Source organism: Larus michahellis, chromosome 7 (assembly GCF_964199755.1).
Source record: "Larus michahellis chromosome 7, bLarMic1.1, whole genome shotgun sequence".
Taxonomy (NCBI): domain Eukaryota; kingdom Metazoa; phylum Chordata; class Aves; order Charadriiformes; family Laridae; genus Larus; species Larus michahellis.
Genome location: NC_133902.1, coordinates 18266022 through 18286461, shown reverse-complemented (window position 1 = coordinate 18286461; position 20440 = coordinate 18266022). Strand labels below are relative to the sequence as shown.

The following is a 20440-nucleotide window of genomic DNA, read 5'->3' as shown; positions in this document are numbered from 1 at the left end:
TCAACAAGCTATACTAATATTTCAGTACTATGCATTAACCCACCAAGTTTCCAACATTCCTCTTAAAAAATAAACTTGGTCTGAAGTCTGCATTGAGACTTCAACTGCCCTTGTTAATTCTTTATATATCTAGCATTCATAAGCAGATATTTAAGATTTTTGTCAGAAGGACAGATCATGCTCCCGCTTGTTTCACTTGACCTTGCTATAAACAAACCAATGGCGTTTTTGGGGATGCCATCCATCGTTTGCCGTGTTTGAGAGGCACTGATGTTTTCTGCTTGGCTGAGACAAAGCTTTGCAATTCTGTTAGTCAACAGCAGAACACGTCAACAGTTCTCTGATCTTTGACCTTTCACAGTCTCAGTTTTTTAAAAGAAGAATATTTGGTCACAATTAGCATTTTTTTTGTGCTTGAAGTTAGTAAAAATAAATAACTAACTTCATTAGTTAAAAATGCATTTTAGAAAAGCATTTTCAGTTGGATGTTCCTTCCAGCAAATTCTTATTTTGTATGAGCATGTGCAGGATTATTTATTTCTAAGTTCAGAGATGCCTCAGACAGGCTTTTCTCTCTCTCTTCACCAGCTCCCTGTGAGCACCCTCTCTGCAGTATGTCATTTCCTTCAGAAACTCAGTTTTCTCTGGGATGAAAAGATCCCTGATGCCCCAGACTCCTGTTGCATATTGCAAAGCCATGTGCCAGCTTCCCAGCCCCCTTGGGAGCAGATGGCTTCTTCCAGCCTCAGGTAGGGGATGGCGTCCGGAGTCCCTTGGCACCCTATTTCCTATGGGTCTATGATTCTATGACTCGGTGGGTAAGGCAGAGCACACATTGCACTGCGGTTTCCACCAATTTGCATCCATCTGCCTCTTCACCCGGGATTGCATCTGATGGCAAAGGAACCAAATCACCCATCCTCACACCTCGCTATCCCCTCCCCAAGCTTTCTCCTCCTTCGCTTCAATGTGTGCGGAGAATAATAATCACTGCAAAAGAGAATCACACTTATTCCCCCCTACCCTTACTTGTCTCAAACAGTAGTTGAGAGAGGTGAGAAGAAGGATGTGGTGTTTCTAATCGATGGCTCGGATGGTGTCAGAAGAGGTTTCCCTCTACTGAAGACCTTTGTCCAAAGAGTGGTTGAAAGCCTGGATATTGGTCGTGACAAGGTCCGTGTCGCCGTCGCACAGTACAGCAACGTCATACAACCCGAGTTCTTACTTGACACCCATGAAGACAAAGCAGATCTCATCAGCGCCATCCAGCAGCTGAAGGTTATGGGAGGATCTCCTCTGAACACTGGAGCAGCCCTCGACTATCTCATCAAGAATGTGTTCACGGTGTCGAGCGGCAGCAGGATAGCAGAGGGTGTCCCACAGTTCCTGATTCTGCTGACAGCTGACCGGTCCCAAGATGATGTGAGGAGGCCCTCGGTGGTCTTGAAGACAAGTGGCACGGTGCCCTTTGGAATCGGGGTTGGAAATGCTGACCTCACAGAGCTGCAGACAATTTCTTTCCTCCCAGATTTTGCTATCTCTGTGCCCGACTTCAGCCAGCTGGATACAGTGCAACAGGTCGTCTCGAACAGAGTCATCCGGCTGACCAAGAAAGAGATAGAGTCACTTGCCCCTGATCTGGTTTTTACATCACCCAGTCCAGGTGAGAAGATGTTTGTGTCTGCACCGAGAGTCAGCAGCAAAATATGATGTTTAGTAACATCATGGTTGCAACACAAACTGAGAAAAGCAAAGATGCTCAGGGTTAAGACTCCAAGTCCATCTTGGTCTCACTGTCAATATATATATATATTTTTAATGTACTTAGGGTTGGTAGGAGCTGTGTAATTCAGCTGAGCCATCTTTAGGGCCATCCTGCAAAGTGATCCATGTTGTATCCACATGGAAGACCCACAAAGTGGATGCTACGACCCTAATCTTACTGTAAGTTGATAGATTTTAAGTCTATGCTATGGACTCCCTGGAATGGAAATTGCATCATTTAGATTATACAGGGACACCTTCAGACCACTGTAAATCAAGGTCAGCTTTCTGCTAAATGTAAGACCTGATGATGTGTCTTACATTTGCCATGTTAATTCACTGGGGGAAGGGAAACTGGAAGTGGGATCAGGAAAAGGATCAGATCTTCCATTTCTGGTCTCGCTTGGAATGAAATCCAGCCAGCGTATGCCTGGGATGAAAGGTACCCACTCTAGATCAGTCCTTTTGAGGTCCACCATCCTACTTTATCTGTTCCTTCCCTTCAGAGACAGACTGGTTTCCTTGAACCTCATTTATTGGTGTGATATTCAGCAATAATTCAGGCTCTGACCTGCATTACCACTGCAGAAATCACTTTATTAAGCAAAAAGTTATCCCCAACAACCCAAGGCTGCCTTACAACCTGCCCTGAGTAAGGAGCATCACCGGGCTACACTTCCTTGGGTGGAGAGCCCACAAGGAATTATTGTTCCAGGTTTCCCCTACTCCCTCTTGCTTCCTTTGCTCTGGAAGTTGCTGTTCTTGCACTGCCTGGGGATGGGCCTAGCAGACTGGTCCTGTCTCTGGGTTGAACCTAGAGCTGCCTGCTGGGGCTCCCAGAAGATATCACAGGCAACAAAACAATGAACATTCTCTCCACGGCCAAAGGCATGGGCCAGTGAAGTAGATGATGGGCTTAGCTGCTCTCTATAAGCAATGCCTGATGCAGCTTCTGACTGCTGCCTTCTTTCCTGCAGCGGGTGTGAAGAGGGACGTCGTGTTTATGGTTGACGGCTCCCGCTACGCCGCACAGGAGTTCTACCTCATCCGCGACCTCATTGAGAGATTAGTGAACAACCTGGACGTGGGTTTTGACACCACCAGGATATCGGTGGTCCAGTTCAGCGAGCATCCCCATGTGGAGTTCCTGCTCAATGCCCACTCCACCAAAGATGAGGTGCAGAGCGCCGTGAGACGGCTACGGCCGCAGGGTGGTCAGCAGGTGAACGTGGGGGAGGCCCTTGAGTTTGTGGCAAAGACCATCTTCACCCGGCCCTCTGGGAGCCGCATAGAGGAAGGTGTCCCTCAGTTTTTGGTCATCCTCTCCTCCCGCAAGTCTGATGATGACTTAGAGTACCCATCACTCCAAGTTAAACAAGTTGGGGTGGCACCTATGGTGGTAGCGAAGAACGTGGATCCTGAGGAGATGGTACAGATTTCCCTTAGTCCTGACTATGTGTTCCAAGTCTCCAGCTTCCAGGAACTGTCAAGCCTTGAGCAGAAGCTGCTGACTCCTATTGAAACCCTGACTGGGGACCAAATCAGACGACTGCTGGGAGACGTGCAACCCCCCGTAGGTAAGGCTCTGTCAATACTGGCTGCCTCTGTGTTGCAATTCAAGTAAACATTGCCCAAATGTGTAAATAACTTTCCATCCTTTCTCGCTAAACTGAGATTTTCCTCAGTTACAAGCAAAGGTGTAGCACATGCAGTTTTAGAAGGAAACTTTTAGATATGTGGAAATTCTACCCAAGTCCATAAATAGATTATAACTTTTGTTTTTCAAGTCAAGTACCTAAATACGTTACATATTTTGATTTTCAAGTCAAATACCATCTCTTCCCATTTAGCAGCTCTCTATGAAAAAAACATAAATCTGGAACTAAATGAAGCTGGAAAAACTGACAAATCCAGAGAAGAGTGTTAATGAATGAAACAGACAAGGCTCTGAGTAACGCATACTTTGAATATTAGGCAGACTGCTAACACACGCATGCACACTTGCACACAAACCCTTTTGGAGTAGCACCATGCCTAAAGTTGGCTAAAATATGCCGTGCGATTTTACATTGCACGAGAACAGATAGCACAGAAATCCTCCAACAAAGCTTAAAAGACTTGGCACACAAGTAATTTCCTCTGTCCTTCCTTCCCTGCAGATGTTTCTGGTGACGAAAAGGACATAGTCTTCCTTATTGACAGCTCTGACAGTGTTAGGCCCGATGGGCTTGCTCACATTCGGGATTTCATTAGCAGAATTGTTCAGCAGCTGGAAGTTGGGCCAAACAAAGTACGAATTGGCGTGGTGCAGTTCAGCAACAACGTCTTCCCGGAGTTCTACCTGAAGACCCACAAGTCCAAAAATGCCGTCCTGCAAGCCATCCGCCGCTTGAGGCTTAGAGGAGGCTCCCCCTTGAATGCTGGCAAAGCCCTAGACTATGTGGTGAAGAACTACTTCATCAAGTCTGCGGGGAGCAGGATAGAAGATGGAGTGCCCCAGCACCTAGTCGCCATCCTCGGAGACCGGTCCCAGGATGACGTGAACAGACCTGCTAACGTGATAACTTCAACGAGCATTAAACCTCTGGGTGTTGGAGCCAGGAATGTGGACAGGGGCCAGCTGCAGGTCATTACCAATGACCCTGAGCGTGTGCTTGTGGTACAGGACTTCACAGGACTCCCAACTTTAGAAAAGAAAGTGCAGAGTATTCTTGAAGAGCTTCCGATACCTACAACAGAAACCCCTGGATTTTTAGCACCTGGTAAGACTGCCATTCATCCTGTAGACTTTTCTGGATAGAGCACGGATAGAATTTGTATACTGTGAAAATGATTCCATAATAACACCTTTTGATTCCCAACCATTTAGTCACATCACTGTACAGAAGACTTTGAAGAAGATCTTGTTGAGCATAGGAAAGAATAGAATTAAATTTGAAATGAGATGAGAGTGTCTATCACAAAAATAAGTAACGTTATACAAAGGGTAATAAGTGTGTGGTATAAAACCTTTCTTCTTGTACGGATGTAAAATCATGGCAAAGACCGATGAAACTAAAAAGGTAGAGAGAAGAGAGAAACACAGTGCTACGGTACTAAGCATCTAAAATAATACAGATGCCACAAACAAATATTAATAACTGTGTTTTCTTTGTAATCTTTCCAGGAGGTAAAAAGCAGGCTGATATTGTGTTTTTGCTGGATGGCTCCATCAATCTGGGGAGAGATAACTTCCAAGAAGTTCTCCAGTTTGTCTACTCCGTGGTGGACGCCATTTATAGGGATGGCGACTCTATCCAGGTAGGACTGGCCCAGTACAACTCAGATGTCACCGATGAGTTTTTCCTCAAGGACTATTCCACGAAACCTGAGATTTTAGATGCCATCAACAAAGTCATCTACAAAGGTGGCCGAGTGGCAAACACCGGCGCAGCCATCAAGCACATCCAGGCAAAACACTTTGTGAAGGAGGCTGGCAGCCGAATTGACCAGAGGGTGCCCCAGATCGCCTTCATCGTCACAGGTGGGAAGTCCTCGGATGACGGGCCGAGTGCCTCCTTGGAAATCACACAGAAAGGCGTCAAGGTATTTGCGGTTGGTGTGAGAAACATCGACCTGAAGGAAGTCAGCAGGCTGGCCAGCGAGAGCGCCATGAGTTTCAGAGCGTCCACAGCCCAGGAGCTGTCTGAGCTGAACGAGCAGGTCCTGGTTACGCTGGAAGCCGCTATGGAGGAGAAATTGTGCCCAGGCACAACAGATGTTACAAGAGGTAAGTGTGATCCTTTCATAATGTGCTCAGGTCATTCCCGAGGGTGGCTTTTAATATCCAAGGCATTTTGATGGACTCTTCCAGCCTGCTCTTGTGCTTTGCCTGTAGCCTGAGGTGCACCATGGGCTCAGACCTCCTGCATAAGCGTGGTGGTAGGCTGCGAGCCTTTGGTACGAGAGATGTCTGTTGGCGTGCTTCAACACGTGAACGACTGGTGTACCATCGCCGCAGAGGTGACGTTGTGGTGGAAGAATTTCAGATATGGCAGGCAGGCACTAAATAACTGACTCCGAAACTACCGCATTGGAGGGGATCCTTTAATTAGCTGCCTTTGGCCTAAGTCTCACTACCTTCCTCTCCAGATGTGTAGGCACAGGATGCCACATGGTGCATGTTGGCAGACCAACTTGTTTAGTGCAGAAGTGAAAAGTCACGGTCCTTGTTTTGCCTGCTGCATTTATAACAAGCTAATTGGACTCATTGGCCGTTCAGTCCCTGGCATGCAGGACGTGATAGAAACCAGAATTTCTCTTGTCAGATCATCCAGGGTGCCCTCTCGATCTCGTGACAGGTATACGAGAAAAAGCTAGGGCATTAGTGCTTGTATTTTAAGGTAAAATTGCCTTAAGAAGGAATCGTATGATTTGGCTACTTCAGAAGCCAAGCAAGGGGAGTTGGGGTGAGTAAGTGAGATGGTATTGCTGTTGGACCAGAGTCCCTGCAGATGGTTTAACTTACTACGGTACAGCAAATCCTGCTCCCAGCACAACCGACCACGGCTCAGCCCTCTGGCTTTTGAGCAGAGGCGTCTCCCGAACGTCTGGAGGAGCTGAAGGAGAGCCACAGGAGCCCTGAGCTGAGCAGCAGCTCCAGCTGGGATGAAAAACTGAGCATGGGGAAAAGCAAACTGCTCCTGGTGGTAACCAGGGGTGCTTCCCAAGTGCAGCACCTGTGTGATTAACGTCAAAGACATTTCAAACACCTCCATGCCTGAAAGCCCGTGTAGGCGCAGGAGATCCAGGCCAAAGGTGGCTGGTGGGCTGATTTCCCCGTGCTCCAGCCCAAGGGGCAGCTCAGGCCTGCAGGGTGGCTCCAAGCCCGTGATAAATATTCCCACGGAAAGGCAGACCGTGCACCGCCTTATGAGCTTGGGCTGAGCAACTTCAATGCCTCTTTCTTCCCGAATTCCCAGTTATCCCATATAAATCAAGGATATAAACCGTTCAGGGACCGGATCCCTGTGCAACCACCTGGCTGCGGGCTGGTTGCTTGAAGCACAGGCAGAAGGGGCACGAACACTGTGCAAGTACCGACAGGTTTCCATGCGGAGGAGAGAAAGCAGCAGTCTTTGTGATGGGAATGCAGAATCCCCTTAGATTTGGTTTAGCAGGCTCATCATGACGCTAAGCCCCAGTTGCACAGGAAAAACAAATAAAACTAAAATACATAAAATGTAGATTTTCTCGGGTTATCAGTGCTATGATGAAAGGAAGCCTGAGGCACTTGTATATCAAATGGTGGCAGTTCTTGATGCAGTGTCTTCTCTAACGACTAATAGAATAACTGGGAGAGTCATTACTTGAAACGCAGCGGTTGTATTGCTCAATGGTGATGCCCTCCCCTCCCTGCATTTCCCTTTCAGATTGCGACTTAGATGTGATACTTGGCTTCGACGTCACGGATGCCGAGCCTGGCCAAACGATATTTAATTCCCAGAGAGCTCTGGAGTCCCGTTTCGAGTCCGTGCTGAAAAGAATAACACAGATGCAGAAGATCAGCTGCACCGGCAACCAGGCGCCCAACGTCAGGGTAGCCATCATGGCCCAGGCTCAGGAGGGACCCGTGGAGGGACTGGACTTCTCCGAGTACCAGCCTGAGCTCTTTGAGAGGTTTCAAGGCATGCGGACCCGCGGGCCCTATTTTCTCACGGTGGATACGCTGAGGTCCTATCTGAACAAATTCAGATCTGCGCCCTCCGGCAGCACCAAGGTAAGTCAAACCCAAGGCCACTGGGATGGCGTTGGCCAGGAAAGCTGACTTCTGATGTATTTTAGTTGGCAGAACAACTGTGAATCCATAATAAATAAATTTATTCATTAAATATGGAAATTTATTGCAGCCAGTACCCATGAGTACTGCTTGGCTGCAAACTATTGCTTTCCAAATTTTCCCTATTTGTGCTTTAGGAAAAAACACCTGCACGGTATGATGTACCGTAAGCTGGCACAGAAATACAAAGTTTCGTGGCCTGAAAAGGGCGTAGCAATTCCCCCGTCTCCTCTCAGATGAGACGTCCCTTGGAAGAAGGCCCTGCAGGTTGCACATTCATGGCGTTTCACATCTGAAATATGCTGGGTCCTGACATAAATTTGTTTCTCTCCCAGGTCATAATCCATTTTACTGATGGTGCGGATGACTCGATAGATCAGCTGGAGGCTGTTTCGTCTACTTTGCGTACAGAAGGTAACTTTTTTACTTGAGGCAGTGATTATACTCCATGTTAACACGTGGCCCATTTTACCACTGTTTCTCGCGAATCCACCACCTTTTGATAGTAATGATTTCTACGATCTCTACATGCACTTGCTGTTCTTCGTTGCCTTCCTGTGATGGTTAGCTACCTGCTGGCAGCTAAGTGTGTGGGTAACTTGCACTGAATGTGCTCGAAGATGCTTGTTCTCTATTGAATAAGCTCCGTTTGTGATCGAAGAGGCAGATGATGACCCATCCTTGCTGGGGAGGGTGTTGCAGGCTCTGCAGAGCACCTTGACCCTTCTGCTTCCCCTCCTCTCAGGTGTCAACGCTCTCATCTTCGTCGGGCTGGACCGAGTGAGCAATTTTGACAGAGTGATGCAGCTGGAGTTTGGCCGTGGGTTCACCTACAACAGACCGCTCAGAGTTAATCTGCTGGACTTGGATTTTGAGCTGGCAGAGCAGCTTGTAAGTAACTTGGCACAGGCAGCGCTGTCTCGTAATGCAGGAGGAAAACTGACGGCTGGAACTCCTCCGGGGCTGAACTGTGGCTGAATTACACCCTCTTGGCTCTGGTCCTCTCCCCTCCCTACTTCACGTCAGCTCTTTTTACAGATGCCACTGCAAACAAAGTTAAGAGCAGATCATGGTGCTGCCTGGTCTCGTACCATTCCTGGAGAAGCCCTACTCCGGCCAAGGCTACAGCGCATGGGATCAGGTTGAATGGGATGGGATAAGATGCCATCGAAAGCTGCCATGCCAAAAAGTCCGCCCTCCACCGATATTTATACTGTTGGCTTTTTTTAACCTTACGGCTAATGCAGTGTCATGCCTTTCAGTGCTAAATCTCTTGCAGAAGCACTGCTTTCTAGGTTTTTTTCCTCAAGTTGATGCACTGCCTGTATTCCAGACATGCTTTTAACAGATGAAGGAGTTATCCCTTCTTCTTCCTGGATTTACTTCCCTCCCATGTATGTGGTCCCTCTTGAGTTCATTGAGTTCATTTGCTATCAACCTCGGTATGTCCAGTTCCTCCCAACTTCACATCTGCTACCAGCGTCGTTAAGCTCCTTTTCCAGGCGATTTAATAAGATTGGGCTTAACCACTGATCCCTGTGGTAACCTCGCTGGGCCCTTCTCCACAAATCCAAGTGCAGCCCCTTGGGAGTGAACCTTGGTTTTTGGGATAAGAGCGAGTCTTCAGCCCATTCCCAAGTAATTCAGTTGCCTAGGAAAATCCTTTCAAAATGTAAATGTGCAAAGTTGGCAGGAAACGTTTGCAGCCAGAAATGTACTTGGCAAAGAAAGTGATTTTTTTTTTTCTTTCTATTGGATGATGCAAAACCAAGCTGTGATTTCTCTGAATCCATATCTATCGGTTTTGGTTTTTTTTTTGCTTTTTTCCTCTTTCACTGTGTGCTCGCAAATTGTCCTCAGCCTGCGGGTTCCTCGTGAGCTACTCAGTGCAATGACTTTCTTGTGGCCTCTTCCATGGCCTGGGTTTGTTTCTTTGGAGATGAGATTGCTCTCTTCAGTGACAAGCACCTCTCTGGGGACTGATCTTCTACTAAATGCTCTCTACAAATTCTGCCCCACACGGTTCCCTTTTAAACCCTTGCCTCTGATATCCAAAAGATAATGTTGACTGCCGCTTTCTAACCATGCAACCTAACCAGTCTGCCAACACGCACCTCTTCCTCCTTGCAGTTGTGGGTGTTTCAAGGCAGAGAGGCCCCAAAATGCTGCCGGACCAACGTTATGCTTGGCATTTGGAGCAATTGCACGGACTTGAGGGTTTGCAGGAGCTATGGCGCTGGGGCTCTGCCAGGTTTCTAACACCTTCCTGTTGTTTCATGTGCCTTTTGCTGCAGGACAACATCGCAGAGAGGACATGCTGCAAGGTCCCATGCAAGTGCTCAGGGCAGAGAGGAGACAGAGGTGTGCCTGGCCCCATAGGACCAAAGGTAGATCACTTCATCTGGGGATGAAGGGTCCCTGTGCAAGGTCGGTGTCCACCACGATGGTGATGGGTAGGTGACGTGCAGAAAGGTGATGCTAACGGGGAGGTCATCTCCACTTACCTGTCATTTTAAAACTGGCCCTGGGCTGCGCACAGCGGTTGAGAGCGGCTCTTCTTCCCTTTCCTCACAGCCTCTGTGTTGTAAAACAACCAAGAGGGCAGGTATGAGTGGCTGGAAGGAGTGGGTGAAGTGTCTCGTGAAACAATTTAGGGATGTCAAAGGGTTTCTCTCATTAACTTGTCTACACACATGACCAAGCAGCTGCTTTGTGCTAATTTAGGGAAATCTTGACTATCAATTTAGAGGGAGATCACAGAACTATGAAAGAAATGCAGAATCCTCTCTCTTGTTTTTTAGGGTGCCACAGGTGATCTTGGCTATGGAGGCTATCCCGGTGATGAAGGAGGACCGGTGAGTGATTGCCCTCATTCTGCGTGGTGCTGCTCAAATTAGGGAACTCGCCATAGTGGAGCATTTGGAGGCTTTTTCACTAAATATTTTCTGCTGGGAATGTGGGCATGGATTAGACAAGAGAGCAAGCAGAACTTTGTGTTTCCCCCACCTGATGGCCTGAGTTGCTGGTGCCAGCTGCTCCTGGCAGAAGGTCAGTAAGGAGCTCCTTGAGAGCTGGAGAAGGCAGGACAGGGGGAATAACTCCCATTATTTGATGTGACCCAGCTCTGTGCTGCTCCTCCAGGGCAGGTGGGAATGTTTGCAGCTGGTCCCAAACACCTGTGAGTGGGGCAGAGTGATTGTGAACACAACAAAATCCCCAGCTTCAGCAAAGCTGCAGCCTATCCCAAAGTTATCCATACCAAACGCAGTTGAAAGATGTGAGTTAGGCCAATAATGGGACCAAGAAGGGGTGTTTCTATCCATCACGGGGGCAGACAACATGAGTCCCATGACTTCTTACTAGCACTGTTCCATCCAAACTCTGACTTCACGAATCCCATGTCACCCCTGGAGTAAACAACTCCCCACGCATCACGCCCAGGAGGTGAAATCAAGGCCAAGGGGCTGGTGGTGCTCATCTCTTTTCCAGTAGCACAGTCAGGGACCAAATTCTGCTGTCAGATATCACGTGCGATGAAATGTTTTCCTGGGGCTTTAAGGTCAGAATGGGGTTAGACATCTATGTGAGCTCTGAGGGTTTCATCCTGTCATTTTACCTTCGAAGGAGAAGTTTTATAAAGCTCTTTCCTAGCTGAGAGGTTGGGAAGGATGTTTCTCTCTCTGTGATGAAGACTTGCAGTTGCTTTCTATGTGAAGAAGGTTGTGGGCAAGTGATGGTGGGGTGGCCAGGAGTTAACCTTTCAAAACCTGATGCTCCATTTGCTCCTGTGCTTCCAAGCCTCCTCCTGTGCTTGCTGATGCATGTCGTTAGCTGAAACACTCTCAGCAGGCAAACCTTGACAATTGCATTTTCCTCTCCATGCAACAGGGTGAGCGTGGACCACCAGGTATGAATGGGACGCAAGGTTTCCAGGGATGTCCTGGGCACAGAGGAACCAAGGTACGTGCGGAAGGAGCCTGCATGGCGCAGACCCAGAGTCCAGCTGGTGGGAGTCCACCAAGGGCCACTCCTGCTGCTTTGGGATGTCACGTGACAGCTGCCAAGTCCACTCGAGTGGTGGTGTCCACCTGGCTAAGCACCAAGGCTTTCAGCAAGCGTCATGGCTTTAGCGTTGCTATGAAGAGCAAAAGGGCAGCCCAACAACCCAGGCTCAATCTGCAGACAAGGCTGATTTATTTTCTGCAGTTTGGCTCTAGGCAAAAGATGTGAGAAGAGATGGATTTGTTCTGAACACCAAGAAGCGGCGTGTGCGTGTCTTGGCCCGGGGCTGGGACGGCACGTGGATGGAAATCCGCTCTTGGGGAGAAGGGAGAGAAGTGAGCCATGGTTGCTGCTTTAAAGGGGAACCTTGAGCAAACGGTTCAGGACAGCAGCTGTGTCACAAGCCAGAAAAGGTGGTGAAACATATAATATATTTATGGGAAATATTCAGCGATATTAAGGGGATGTTTTCTACCATTTGCTCTGACCACAGGATCCTCTGGCAGGGAGCGGAGGAGTGCCTGAACCAAGCCCATTTGTTGCAGCTGAGATACTGAGCCTCTTTAAAAAGCTGTCCAGCCTTGGACAAAGGCACTGAGACTGGATCTGGACTCATATAAAAATGGGTGCAGGGAGAAAGGAGAGTCAGTGGAGAAGGAGTTGTGGCTGAGTATTAAGCTATTTTATTGGATCAGCTGGCTAAACCCCATAATGCACATGTTTTATCTTGGTACAAGTGTTGAGGAGGCAACTGAAGAAGAAGATTAGTGTAAAAGAAATAAGGGACAGTTAAACCCTGGTGCAGCAAGCCCTGGCTGTCCTGCCCTGGTCCTGGCTCTGGGTCTGCCACCAAGCACAGCACCCCCTCCCCACCACCTCCCAAGGTGACAGACTGGGCAGAAGCGGAGTAACTCCCTTTTCTGATCTCTTTAGGGTTCTCGGGGATTCCCAGGAGAGAAGGTATGGAGCTATTTCCTCATGCCATGGTGGTGAGCTTATGGACGCATCAGTATCCCCCTCCCCAATTCCCTTTGCCCTCAGTGAGCATTTGTCCCTTGCCTTTCTTCTGCAGGGTGAACTGGGAGAAATGGGTCTGGATGGCATTGATGGAGAAGAGGTCAGTCATTTTAATAATTTTTCTCGTTATAAAGAGATCCTTTGGTTAAGCATCTAAGAAGCACCTTGAAAGTGGCAAACATCATAAAATATTTTTCTTTCTTAGGGAGACAAAGGTTTGCCTGGATCCTCTGGAGAGAAGGGATACTCTGGCAGGAGGGTAGGTTTTTATCATGTTTACGGTGGGGCTAAATGATGCTGAAAAGGTGGCTTTGAGCCAGGAGGGAGCGGAACGCCATCACGCTCCCCTCGGGGCCGAGGACCCGGGCAGAGGTGCGCAGCAGCAGAGATGCTTTCCGGGCTGCTCTTGCTAACTCTCCGTCTCTTCCCACAGGGTGATAAGGGAGTTAAAGGCGAACGAGGAGAACGAGGTGACCGTGGGCTCCGTGGAGATCCGGTAAATATCACTAAGGCATCTTCTTGATTTTTCCACCCACTTTCCACCAGTCCTGGGAGTCTTCAGCAAGACCCCCTTTGGCACTTAGGCTTATAAATGCCGCTTGGCAGTGGCAGGTCCGGGGACTCGAAGAAGACATGTGGGTGATGCATGTCTCTTGAGACCAACCTCTCAATCACAATTCATTATATTAAAATTCCCCTTCTTCCTCCTCCTCAATATTATTATTTCTCAGTTGAAAAGCTGTGTCTGTCTGAAATAAAGCTTCACCTAATTCAGTGAAAAAAGAAAAAAAGAAAAAAAAAGGAACGTTGGTTCTGAGCTATAGCAGAGCAGTTCACGATGTCTGACTTCTGTGTCCCACTTACGCAGATGTTTCTCATTGCTCTATTGCTTTCAGGGAGATTCAGGAGCTGATAATACTCAACGGGGACCCAGAGGCCAAAAGGGTGAAATTGGGCCAATGGTAAAGTTTCTTTGTTGTCTTTTGTTATTTTTTGGTTTTTACAATAGGATGGGACAGAGAAAGTAAGAAAAGCGGATGTTGCCAAAAAGGTGCAAGTTCTTAAACTCATCGTGACTTGTCAGATGGAATATTTTTCCACTGGAAAATGTTACTGCTTTGCAACCAAAACTTTGTCTGGGAAGACGTCAGTTTAGAAGATGTTTTGTGTAAAAAGAGTGCGCTTTTTTTTTTTAATTATTATTTTATTTTACAATGCCTTTTTGGGAGATTGTCAGTGAAAACAACTTTGTACTTGGAAATTAACTTCCTATGTTCTTGAGGCTCATAGTCAAAAGCAGACAACTGTTTAGATGATACCAAATCTGAACGTCCTGATTCACCTCAAACCTTTGAAAAGAAAACCTCATGTGCTCCTTGGAAAATTAAAAAAACCACATTTGTTTTCATATTAGCTCAGGATAAAAATGCATCTTAAAATGTCAGAAGGCATTTCCCAAAGAATGGGAATGTCGGCTTGCGCTAGCTTGGAAATTTGATGGCAAGTCTCCATGAGTTTGAAGGATTGCCACTGATGTGGGAATATCAAGTAGCTTGGGTGAGAGTGTGAAAGGACCCATTTTTTGAGAAATCAACCTATTTTCCTGGCCCCTGATTGTCTCAGGGCTCTTACTTGAGTTTTGCTTTTCCCTTAGGGAGAGCCAGGACCAGCAGGGTTGGATGGCCAAGAAGGTGGAGTTGGGAGGAAGGTGAGCTGCCAGACCCACAGCCAGCAAGAGTAACTGTTTACCCTCCTGCCTTCCCGAGTATTTTGCTTTTACAAGAGCCAGGGGTTCAACCTTAAAAAGCTAAGAGCAGTGGTGACACACAGATCTGAAAGCAGTAGAGAACACAAGTGCTTGCATATTTGCCTAACAAGTCTCGTTTCTTCATTCGCAGGGTATGACAGGACGAAGGGGACCAATAGGCGTTAAGGTAAATGGTGATGGGGACAACACCTGGGGCCCCTGCCATGCCACTGGCCAGGCCGCCACAGGACCCCGAGGGATGTGCCAAGAGAAGAGACATGCTTTGCTTCTTCCTCTCTGCCTCTTCTCTCCTTCAAATTTCCCTCCTTCCCCTCTGGCTCATCTCCCTGTTTGCTCCTTCGTGGACTCGGTGCAAAACCAGGCAACCACATGCCTGGCCATCCTCTGCAGTATTGCCTACTCAGATACTTTTCCTCCATAGGCTGCTGGAGCAGCATAATGGGGCCAAAGCATGGAGGAGATTGATGTCTGCTGATTGCAGGAGGCAAAATAACCTGCCAGTTCTGTGCCCATTCTCTGCTATAACCATATTCTGCAAAAACAACCCCAAACAACTATTCTTCCCTAAAATAACTGTTCTTTCCTGCTCTTTATGCTGCTGCAAATTCCCTCTCCCTCCCCACAGTGTTGACCACGTCCCCCCATGCTAACCTGTGTTGTCCTGTTTTGCACTTCAAGGGTACTAAAGGCTCACTTGGTCAAGCAGGGCCGGCTGGAGAACAAGGCATGAGAGGGCCACAGGTCAGTGAGTTTATGGCAAAGTGTATGTATTATGTCATGATGCTGTTGTGTTATTTCATCACAGCTGCTCCCTCAAAGAGTCTCAGCAGCGAGGACTGTTGGGATTTGGCTATTTTTGGGTGGTCTATGGCCTGGCTGTCCTTCCCTGGGACATCAAGCTTCCCATTCCATTCATACCTCCCGAGCTGTGACGTGCTTGAAAACCATCTTTCGGGTGCTGCAGCATTTGCTTCCCCTTGCAATCTCATGTAGCTCTGGTGTGGTTTTGCTCAAGTGCTTTGACACGGTCTCTCTTTTCTCCCTGCACAGGGTCCACCCGGCCAGCTTGGCACGCCAGGCATAAGAGGAGAGCAGGGCATTCCTGGACCCAGGGTAAACCCTTCTGCTACTTCTCAGCCATTGACCCAACCCTGCTCGGCACGAACATCTCGCTCAGCTAATAAGATGCGGCCGATGTGTCTTTCCGTTTCCCTCTTTAGGGCCCTAACTCTGTTTCATTCTCTTATAACACACTCTTTGAGTACAGTCCTCCTCACGCTCTTTGAGTACAGACCTCCTCAACTTATGCTAAAGATTTCTTGATCAGGAGTTACAAAAGAGAAAGAGTTAGAGGCAACCACAAAGGGATCAGGACTTCAGCATATGGCTCATTACGGTTTGCAATCTTAATTAAAGAACATCCCTGAGTGACTGGCAGAGCATCCTCTGTGGTGTTTCAGCCTCTGAGACCAGAGCGTGGCCATCTCACATGCTTGCTGGGGGCCCCCCATGCATTTATTTCTCTTTCCTGCTTCCCACCCGAGCAAGACTCGTGGCCATAAAGCCAGACGCATCTTGCATTTCCCCATCTTGAGCGGGACTTTCTCCCTCCTGTTTACGCCTTTCTCAGGTGGTTGCCCTGGGAATAATATAGGTTGCTGCTGATATTTGCATTCAACTGACCCGGTTCTTCATCTCTTCCCAACTGTGACTTAGACTTCTGAATTTCCTAAGGTGCTTTGGGAGGCACCAGCCCTACTTGTTAATACATAATTTCTACGGTCAACCAATCTCCCAGTTTCTGGCACCCAGTTTTATTGACACGTTGCCAATGTGCCTCTCCTTGTTTCTGTTCCAGGCTGGTAGTGGACCACCAGGAACCCCAGGAGAGCAGGGCAGGATCGGTCCCCTGGGACGAAAGGTATGTCTTCACGAACATTGGGGCATCAGCAACTAAAATAACAATGAAAAGCTTCTGGATAAGAGTCAGCTTAAAAAAATACTGGAGATTAACATCTTGGAGTGGAATTAGCTTGTCTTCACTGGATGGCACAGCGTGGAGTGGAGCAAGATCTGTACTCTTGATGTTTCATTAGGCTCCTGTTTCATTGAACAGAGGCAAAAATAATTGAGTAACTGAGATTCCCGAGTAATTTTCTAGGGTAGATTCTCAGCTGGTGCCCACATGGGAAGGTGGTCATGCTGGCTCTCTCCAGACCTGCCGTATGGTTTTTTCTCTCCAGATTCACACACGCTGGTTCATGTCTATGGCTGCTGCTCCACTGTCCCTTTGCACTGGCGAAATGCCCAGAGCTTGAGAGCTTTTATTTTTGCAGTGTTTATAAAAAGCAAACACCATCCTGTGGTGGGAGCTGGCTGGTCTCCCATGTCCCATTGCTCAGCTTTCCTGAATTCACTAATGGTGCCACTAAAGGGCAAGCATTTTGTAGCATTGCTGGCCACGTAGGTCCAGCCATGACTTTCTACTGCAAGGACCACTGCAGGCTGGTCTATGTAAAGAAACCAGAGCTGATGGGGTGGGAAAGGCTGAGAGTTGCCTGGAGTTTCAGTGCAGGCTTTAACAGATGCTTTTGTTTTCAGGGTGAGCCTGGAAACCCTGGACCCAAAGGGCCAAATGGACAACAGGGCCCACGAGGAGAGATGGTAAGTGTGGCCATGCATTCACACCTTTAAGGATGCTGGGCTTGAAGCCTCTCCTGTGGCAAAAGAGCCACAGCGGAGAGTTTAGCTCCCCTCTAGTCTTTGCATCCTCCATAGTACAATATGAGAGAGGAAAATCAGCCTTATGTCTTCAGCTGGCGTGAGCATGGTAGTCCCTTTGAGGAGGTGAATTATATTCACTTCAAAAACGAGTTTTAACATCTCGGAGATCAGTCTGCAAGGCCGAGGCTGTCCAGAGTTGCTTGGTCTTGTCCTGGCTCATTGCATGAGGCATGGGTAGATGCCCTCAGCTGACCCCGTGTGCTAGTCTAAAGTAACCTATAAAAAGGATGTATGGACTAAGTGAGCCCTTTTGTGGGGCCTGATTCTCATTTCTCTGTATATTGAGGAGCCAACTGAGGAAAAAATGGTTTGTGCAAAGCAAGGGAGGACAAGCTTGGGTCAGACATAGCTATAAGTACACCCCTAGCATTGACTGACCTGCTAACCTGCTTCCAATTTCTGGCTTCCACCTGGGTCTTACACATTATATGTGTATACTAAGCAGGTTTTAATTCAGATTTGTAGTTTTGGCACCACCGTTTTGTACTTTTTTTTTTTCTTGCAATAATTTCACCTAAAGAAGGACTTCTGAAAGACCTGTGGCATCAGTGGGCTCTTTTTATTGATGCTGCTGGATCTGTGAGGTTTAAGCTAGTCACATATGATGGCATATTAATGACTTTGGCTTTCTGATTTTAGGGTGATGATGGACGAGATGGAATTGGTGGCCCAGGCCCTAAAGGCAGAAAGGTAGGTGTGTGCTCAGCGTGCCCATCTACCCACAGGAGCTACCAAGGATAAGGAAGTAGCCAGTGCAGATGGGTAAGGACAGAGCCTGGGTGAAGTCAGATGCATACAGGGACAAAAAGCAGCCCTGCGTGCACCCTGGTGAGAAGATCAGGCAAGACTCTTCAAACGTTTCCCCTCTGTCTTTGTCTTGGTTTTGCCTATGTAAATCAGCTTCTTCAAGGAGGAGGCATAATCCTTTTGTACCTTCTAGCCAGAAAGCCCCATGAATGCCTGTCGGACTTTGAAAACAATATGCCAGCATCTCTGATAGTTCTCTACAGTTGGACTTAGCCTTAGAGGAGCAATCAGACCTTAAAAAGAGTAGCTGTTAGCTTTTTGCTAATCATATGAGGAACAAAATTGCAAAATGGATTTGCAGTCTCACTTTCTTTTTCCTCCATGTAATTCCTTCAGTTGTTACAGATCTGCCTGAAGAATCAGGATAATTTTCTAAAACCCAATATTCATGTAAACCCTTATGTTGTTTCAGGGAGAACGTGGCTTCATAGGCTACCCAGGGCCTAAGGTATGGTGCAGCCCATGACCCATGCATTCATTTTCCAAGCAATGTAGCCATTACCCATGGTTCTGTGCAGAATTTAGAGCTCGCGTTTGTGTTTTTCCCCAACTAGGGTGGACCTGGTGACCGTGGTGGTGCTGGAGGCCCTGGCCCTAAAGGAAACAGAGGCCGCAGAGTAAGTTGGACCATGACACAATTTTTCCCCTCTGCATGAATGGCCTGAAAGATGTGTACATCTTTTCACCCCTAAGTGTTGACCCACGCTCCTGGGAGTCCTCTTGCAGAGGTTCATGGAGAGGATATTTTTTGCTCTCTCTCTCTTTCTAGGGAAATGCAGGAGATCCTGGGACGCCTGGTCAGAAAGGAGAGGTTGGATATCCCGGGGCACCTGTAAGTGTTTATTGCATTGCTGATGGAACCTCTGCCTTCCTCCCCAGAGAGACTCCTGATTGCCTTTCTGAGAAATGAGGTGGTCCCTACTGGGGCCAGGGGTTGAAAAATATGCCCACCTCCATCTCCTGCTAATTTCAAGTTGGGCAAATTCCTCTTTATTTGCCTTGGATGCATCTCTGTAAATTTCTAACTATCTGTTTATCATTGATAAATATTCACCCATGCTCAAACCGCAACGCACAGCAGAAGGAAAATGTCAAGAGACGGGTTCTTATCAGACACTAGGATGTCCCCATGGCAGCATGCCACGTAAAGCTCCTTCTAGGAAGTTCTCAGCTCTTTATCATTTATCACCCCACACAGGATGTGGTCCATGACCAAATCTGACTGGCACAGAGCACCCTAGGAAGGCCAAGGTGACTTGGCTTGCTTTGCACATGAACCTAGAGCATCGTAAATGTCCCTTTTGGGTTTGGTCTCAGCTAGGTTCACCCCTCACAGGGGGAAACACTTCCCCCTGTTGTTGGAAATGCAACTGAAAACAGGCAGGTTTTCCATTAGCTTCTGTATGACCCATGGTTAAATAATTATTCCAACTAGGTTCATGGGGCACCCTGAAAATAAACAACACACTCATCAATTTTACTTTATTTTTTTAAACAGGGACTTAAAGGCGATAAAGGAGAATCCAGAGATGTAAGTGTGGCATCATTTCTCTCTTGGTTTGAAATACTCTTTTGCTGGCTGTGTCACGTATCTTTTTTTCCCTTTCTCTCTCTCTTTCATTTTATTTTCTAAAGCAATGTGCACTTGTGCGGAACATCAAAGACAAATGCCGTGAGTACATCAGTGCTTTGCTAATTCCCTGCCACTACCCTTGTATGCCTGTCATGTTACATGAACGGCACTGACCAAACTGCTTTTTTTCCCCCATCTTTTCCACAGCTTGCTGCTATGGTAAGTCACCTTCAGTCCTTTAAATCCCAGTGTGACCATATGCCAGAATTGTTTCTCTCCCCGCGTACGTGGTATGAATGGTTTACCCCTGCTGAGGACATGGTCCTTGCACCCTGGCAACTATTTGGGGCACTATTTGTTCCCAACGCATGTTTCTGGCAGGTCCCAAGGAGTGCCCAGTCTTCCCAACTGAGCTGGCCTTTGCTATCGACACCTCCTCGGGTGTCGTGAGGGAAGTTTTCAACAGGATGAAGCAAACCGTGCTCAGAGTGGTCAACAACTTAACCATCGCTGAGAGCAACTGTCCTCGGGGTGCCCGGGTGGCTCTGGTCACCTACAACAATGAGGTCACCACAGAGATCCGCTTTGCTGATGCCAGGAAGAAATCAAGCCTCCTCCAGCAGATCCAAAACTTCCAGGCAACCCTGACTACGAAGCCACGCAGCCTGGAGACCGCCATGTCCTTTGTGGCCAGGAATACCTTTAAGCGTGCCAGAAGCGGCTTCCTTATGAGGAAGGTGGCTGTCTTTTTCAGCAATGGGGACACGAGAGCCTCCCCACAGCTCAACGACGCTGTGCTGAAACTCTACGATGCCGGGGTCATGCCTGTGTTCCTCACCAGCAGGCAGGATGCGGTTCTCACCAGAGCTCTGGAGGTTTGGGTCATTCACCCTTTCTTTCCTAGTCT

General features: G+C 47.8%; 1 protein-coding gene across 13 annotated transcripts in view; it reads left to right on the top strand.

The window, feature by feature from the left end:
* COL6A3 (collagen type VI alpha 3 chain) overlaps positions 1–20440 on the top strand; it is a 65831-nt gene that overhangs the window by 27643 nt on the left and 17748 nt on the right. For 11 of the 13 annotated variants that reach the window (XM_074593542.1, XM_074593537.1, XM_074593540.1 and 8 more), the window contains 29 exons: positions 1043–1663; positions 2742–3341; positions 3924–4526; positions 4931–5533; positions 7176–7522; positions 7918–7996; positions 8328–8473; positions 9877–9969; positions 10384–10437; positions 11471–11542; positions 12518–12544; positions 12657–12701; positions 12807–12860; positions 13035–13097; positions 13498–13563; positions 14256–14309; positions 14500–14535; positions 15048–15110; positions 15420–15482; positions 16228–16290; positions 16971–17033; positions 17793–17843; positions 18373–18408; positions 18515–18577; positions 18730–18792; positions 19459–19491; positions 19596–19632; positions 19741–19752; positions 19915–20408. In XM_074593542.1, coding sequence (XP_074449643.1) covers positions 1043–1663; positions 2742–3341; positions 3924–4526; positions 4931–5533; positions 7176–7522; positions 7918–7996; positions 8328–8473; positions 9877–9969; positions 10384–10437; positions 11471–11542; positions 12518–12544; positions 12657–12701; positions 12807–12860; positions 13035–13097; positions 13498–13563; positions 14256–14309; positions 14500–14535; positions 15048–15110; positions 15420–15482; positions 16228–16290; positions 16971–17033; positions 17793–17843; positions 18373–18408; positions 18515–18577; positions 18730–18792; positions 19459–19491; positions 19596–19632; positions 19741–19752; positions 19915–20408 — 4604 coding nt within the window. The remainder of the gene's footprint in view (positions 1–1042; positions 1664–2741; positions 3342–3923; positions 4527–4930; positions 5534–7175; positions 7523–7917; positions 7997–8327; positions 8474–9876; positions 9970–10383; positions 10438–11470; positions 11543–12517; positions 12545–12656; positions 12702–12806; positions 12861–13034; positions 13098–13497; positions 13564–14255; positions 14310–14499; positions 14536–15047; positions 15111–15419; positions 15483–16227; positions 16291–16970; positions 17034–17792; positions 17844–18372; positions 18409–18514; positions 18578–18729; positions 18793–19458; positions 19492–19595; positions 19633–19740; positions 19753–19914; positions 20409–20440) is intronic. The other 2 variants (XM_074593535.1, XM_074593546.1) reach the window with 2 other exon arrangements.